The sequence below is a fragment of the Athene cunicularia genome (assembly GCF_003259725.1).
Source record: "Athene cunicularia isolate RWA chromosome 1 unlocalized genomic scaffold, athCun1 chr1_part2, whole genome shotgun sequence".
In the NCBI taxonomy this organism is placed as follows: domain Eukaryota; kingdom Metazoa; phylum Chordata; class Aves; order Strigiformes; family Strigidae; genus Athene; species Athene cunicularia.
The window spans coordinates 30694026-30700007 of NW_020799092.1; the positions used below are offsets into that span (position 1 = coordinate 30694026).

At 37.4% G+C, this 5982-nt stretch overlaps 1 protein-coding gene across 1 annotated transcript in view; it reads left to right on the top strand.

The window, feature by feature from the left end:
* Positions 1-5957, top strand: part of UHRF1BP1L (UHRF1 binding protein 1 like) — a 56633-nt gene extending 50676 nt beyond the window's left edge. The window contains exons 19-21 of the mRNA XM_026864680.1: positions 1364-1472; positions 4070-4239; positions 4951-5957. Coding sequence (XP_026720481.1) covers positions 1364-1472; positions 4070-4239; positions 4951-5085 — 414 coding nt within the window. The 3' untranslated portion in view covers positions 5086-5957. The remainder of the gene's footprint in view (positions 1-1363; positions 1473-4069; positions 4240-4950) is intronic.
* Positions 5958-5982: the final 25 nt, after the last annotated feature.

The window sequence follows — 5982 nt, forward strand, 5'->3', positions numbered from 1 at the left end:
CAGCAACAACAGAAAGGCAAGTAAGTGTAGAGATAAAATTATTATAACATTACTTTGGAAATTAATAATCACCCATATAAACTTTGTTCAGAGTGAGGACTGGAATAGCAGCTCCAGTTCTGCATCTGGGGTAAGGCCTTGATTCTGTTATGATCATTCTTGACTGGAAGGGCAAGTATTATCTCTACAGTGTTCATCTCAAAGTGCATCAGTATTCCCTCCCTTTGTGTGTGATGCAGCTTTTCCACCCCCTGATGATCCTTAGGCACTCCTTTAGGGCTGTTTCTACTTCAGGGATAGCACAAGCACTTTCTGTAAGTACTGTGAATCTTCCTCAGATTTCAATGTATCACAAACATGAATGCCCAAATGCAAAAAGGAAAGTCTTAACATGTAGTTACTGAGAAAGCAGCTGTTTGAAGTGGGGAATATGCATTAATAAACTTACAATAAGAGTCTGCTTGGCAGCGAAAACACTGAAGTGCTAACTCAGTAGTGCACACAAGTCACAGTGAAGTTACCCGTGGTAGTTGACAAACTGCAAATTTGACATTCAAATGTTTCATTTCTATAGAGTTGTTGGGTAATAAAGAGCAAGAGGATATGGTTCAAATTTGCTTCATTGCCTATTCAATGGAAATATATTTTTCTGCATGAGACTTGATGCTGATGCAGTGTGTTTTGGGCAGGGAAGAATTTAAGAAAGGCTATTTTATTTTTTGCATTTTCTACTACAGTCTCAGTGCTGTTTCAAGAAATTTGGCACTTTAATCTCAACAACATTCTTGCTACATGCTTAATGATGATATGTATAGTTTCTGATCATATGGCTGCATTATTCTGCTTGACAGGGATAATTAACTATGAAGACTTCCTGGGGAGACCCCAAAAGAACTGATTTATGAAGTTTCTCTAGTATAGTAATATAACTGAACTGCAGCTGGTGTCATCCCAAACTAAATTCTTAAAAGAATGATAGCTGTACCCATTCAGTCTTGAAATAGTTCAAGGGAAAATCAGATAGTATATAGTGCAGGCTTCTTATCTCTGGCTCTGAGAGCTCCTGAGTTAAAGAACGTCTTGAGTTAGTATATAATCTTATTGAGATGTCTGTAAAAATACTCTGAAGTATTTTAGTCAGACTGTATATATTGAGTTCAGGAGACTTGCTCCAGAGTTAAATTTGGGCCTTCAATATGATCCCCTGGAAAAAAATGGATCAGTAGTGGAGATCTCATTAGAAAATTCTACTCTGAAATGTTCTCTTTCAAGTTTCATTAAATCCACTTATGTTTAATTGAACATCTTAATTAACTGCTTTGAGTTCTGGGTAAACTCGTTTTTTAATGCTTCCATTTTTTAGGATGACAGTCCACGTGAAAATCTCAAGGCATCTGAGCTGGTACCCATAAAACTACATATTGACATACTCTGGATAGAAAGAAATGATGATGGCTCTTTTCTTATTAGAGGTTTGTATGTTCTTGCACCTTGATATTGTAGTATTATACTCTAATTATTATTAATTCTAAATATTATTAATTTTTCCTTTATGCAGACATGTGGCTAATAATGAAAAGATAACCAATGATAATTTGAGTAAGTTGTATTGCTATATACTTTAACTGTAGCCACATAGAGGAAAATTACCCTTCTGAATAGTGTATTGGCTGTGATAACAACTCACAGCTGAATCAATCTGAGAGAAATAAAAATACACATATAACTGTATCAGGCTATGCTTCATCAGTGCATATCACTTCATCATGATAAGTCTTAAGGTTCCTTTGACTACAAACCAAACAAAAAAATTCCCTTGCTTTAGAGGTTACCAAGGTGGTTACCTGTTGTCTTTGTGGTTTTGTGTAATGTGTAGTAATAGAGAATATTGTAAAACAAAAGACTGAGAAGTACAAGTAGCAGTTTTCAATTCCGTATATTACAGTGGTGTGTCTTGGCAGCTCATGGCTGGGATTGCACTAAGACTTGTGTTTTGAACAGTGATTTAACGTCACACTTTTCATGAAGCGTGTATACACTTACAATTTTTTTTCTACATGTATGGGCAAATACTAAATACAACAAGGCAATACATTTAGAGCTGGAACTTTACTGTTGTCTTTCATGGATACGTCAAAGAATGTTAGAGTAATCTAGGTTGGAAGAAGCCTCTAGAGGTTATCTGGTCCTACTCCTTGCTCAAAGCAGGAGCATATTGGATCAAGTTGCTCAATTCCCTGTCCAATCAAGTTTTGAGCATTAAAAAGGTGATACCATAATCTGTCCCAGTGTTTGACCACCCTTATGGTTAATTTTTTTCGTAATGTTTAATAGGAATTTCCTTTGCTGCAGCTTGTGTCTGTTACCTCCTGTCCTGCCATCTCAAGACAGAGGTGCTTGTGCACCTCAGGGAAGTCTGGTCCATCTTCTATATACCCTTCTGCTAGGTAGGCAAAGGCAGCATTAAGATCACCCCATAGTCTTCTCATCTTCAGATTTGACAAGTGCATCTCTCTGAACCCCTCATTTGTACATCATGTGCTCCTGGCCACGATTATCTTGGTGGTTCTCTGCTGTTGGTATCTTTCTCACACTAGGGAATCCAAAACTGGATCTGATATTCCAGATGTGGTCTCGCTGGTCCCGAATATAGGAGAATAATAATTTCTGTCATCTTGCTAGCTATGGCCTTGCTAGGACATCCTGTTTGTGCCTGGTCTCTGCTGTCAGAGCTCACTGCTGACTTGTGATAAATCTTGTTGACCAGGGCCTACAGGTCATTTCCTGCAATCTTGCTTTCTGTCCAGCTGGTCCCAACCTGTAGTGGAGCAAGAGGCTATTTACTCCCAGCTGCAGGACTTCATACTGGATCCAGCTGAACTTCATGAGGCTCCATCCTGTATAGGTTCCTCTGAAAAATAGCCTTGCCCCTCAGTGTGTCAGTCACCCTTCAGTTTGATATTGTTCACAACATTGCAGAGGGTGCAACCACCCTTTCAGGTCCTAAATATATTAACCCAACAATATGCAATCTATTGTATGACTTGAGGAAGAGGAGGCTGCAGGGTGATCTTAATGCCCCTTTTGCCTACCTAATGGGAAGGTGTAGCAAAGATGGACCACACTTCTTAGGGGTATGCTGTGGCATGATTTGGTTGTATATTAATTTCTCCACATTATCTAATACATTGTTTGAGTGTTTAGAGATGTTCCTAAATATTGGAAGAAATAGTAATTTAGTGAGAAAATACATAGTTCTAAGGTTTCTTTCAGCTCATTTTTTCCCCTTTTTTCCTGAAGTGTTTTGATCCTTATTCTTGTCATGGACTGCTTCAGTACAGTGACTTCAAAGGCACAGGTCAAATGCTATCTATACTGCAGTGATTTATGTATCTGCAGTGCTATATTTTTGAGTACTCATGTGTCTGTGTGGTGGGAGGAGAGGGTAATGAACAGAAAACTCTTGTTTAGAAGGAGATGTTTAAAAGAGGAAAAAAAAAAAACAACCCAGAATATTTTTTTAGACTACTAATAACCACGACCCTAATTTTTTCCCTTGGTGTATGGCATTGTATTTTAATAGATGTTACAGTGCACTTCAGTTACAAATGCTAGAAAGTTTCGTTACTGCCAAGTTGTTTAAGCTATCTTCTAATTTAAAAACTTGATCCTGCAGGTTTATCTCACTGTCTTCAAATGTAATTGCAGTCTTCAGATCTGATTTGGACCTGGAGACAGTGTATTAATAGCAATATTAATAGTTCTCAAACTTTCAGTTATTCAGAATGTGTATTCTGTGGTGATGATATTGGTCAGTCTAAAAATGTGATAATTCTCTTCAAGCTGCTTGTTCTTATCCTTCCTTTCCTTTCTGTCTTCCTCCAAAAGGGTATGACTTCCAATTTTTTTATTCTTAAACTTGATTTTGAGAGGTAAATATAAAAGTACTTAATATTACAAGTGTATTTGTTTAGGTGGTTTTAATTTTGTGCTGAGAATCAAACTTTAAAAAAAACCTCAAATCAACAAAACCCCCTAAGCACTACTCAAGTACCTTTCTGTGATATAGACAATCAAAGAATAAATGATGTGTCAGAGATGAAGAATTCAACTAGTGCACTGCAGCAAGCAGTAGGACCCGTTGGACATAAAACACAGGACCAAGCCACGCAGACCACTTGTGAAATTCCCAGACCTTCTAGATCAAGTGGGGATTCAGATGACTTCCTTAAAAATGAGGTATTAAGAATTCCTTTTGACTCCTCCCCTCCCTCCTCAATTATGTTACAATCATTAAATCATCGTAATTGTTATATTATCTGGGGGTAGGCTTGGGGGTTACTTCTGCTTAGAAATCTGTTTGAGATGGAAAACATGAATTATGGATATTATAGTATAGTTCAGCACTTAGGCATGCAAAATAAATTTAATACTACATTCTAAATAGGGTAGTAATACACTGCAGGACTAATTCTCCTTTACATCAGAGGGATTTTTGTAAGGGAGCAAGTCTCTTTTCCCCATCTCCCTCATCCCTGAACAGCACAGCTACCAAAGACAAAGGACTAGACTGCTAAATTGGACCCTTACTAATCTAGAAATCATACCTGGATTTTGAACTGATGATGACAGAACCCACACATCAGTTTGGCTGTTTTTTTTTCCACTGGGTAAAAATCCATTCCTATAAAGCTCAGAACCCGGTGTCATTTCAGCTCCACTCCAGAATGGAAGAAGCATAGCTGAAACATTTGGTATCTTGCTTTTTGAGCTAACTGCATCAGCTCTTTCCATTTTCTATACTCATTGACTGGGAATCAGTCACAATTGACTCAGCCTCAGCAAACCTGCACTCAGCAGTGAATGTGAGCATATGGTGTTTCAAAAGTTACTGTAATGGAGAAAGTTGTCAGTATGCAGGAATACTAATAATGCTCTTTTCTAACCCAGTCATTTCAGCTTATTGAAGAAAATGAATGTCTCAAACAGGAACTAGCCAAAGCTAAAATGGCTCTTGCTGAGGTCCAAATGGAAAAAGATGCCCTGCTTCATCGTATAAAGAAGATGAATATTGATCATCAGTAGGACAGTGTTCTGTTGGTGCAAGGCATCATCAGCAGAACTTCAGGTGATGGTGGTATCTAAAATACTGTGTGTAAATTGCTGGAAGACATGGTGGGTTTTTTTGTCACAGACAGTTTTCTCTTTATGAACTAATTACTATTCTGAAATGATCATTAAACATTGTAACTTTTTTTTAGCCCATTTTGAACTGAAATGACTTTGGAAAAATCAGTTTATACTTTATTAATTTACTGAAGAAAAAACCATCTACTTTTAATATTATCAAAGGAGTTTTTAAAATGTTTTCTGAAAAGTGGATGGCTTAACAATGAAAGAAGGTGCCTAAGTGCATAATTGAGTAAAATGTACCATGCCTCATTAACAAACTGTACCTCTGTTTGTTAAGGTTATATTGTTTTATTATTACCAGAAGTTACCTATACAGGAGGTTACATTTGCACTATGATGATATGGGCTAGATCCTCTAGAATAGTATAGCTACTGAAAATTAAAATACCAGCCCTAAACTGGCCCAAAATCTGTATAGTTTGCCCAGAGAGGATTTTAAGATTAATCCTCTGGTGCTATAGAGTTCCATATACCTGTTCCATATTCACTCCTAAAATACCACAGTAAATGCTGGAGAATTCAAGTAAGAGGGCATACTACTGGGCTTTCCTTCTGTGTGAAGGTCTGCTGTATCTGTACAGCTAATGTAATTTAGACATTCAGACTTTTTTTTTCCTCTCTCTGTAATGAGGATGTAGCCCTGCAAAAGGATCCACCCCTTTGTGAAAGGTGAGCTTTGAGCCATTTTGCATGCATGTCTGATTTCTGCACAGCTCATCAGACATGCCCAAGGATTTGGTCTAATGTATTTAAATATGTAATGTCAATGCGGCTGTCTCTTATACACAT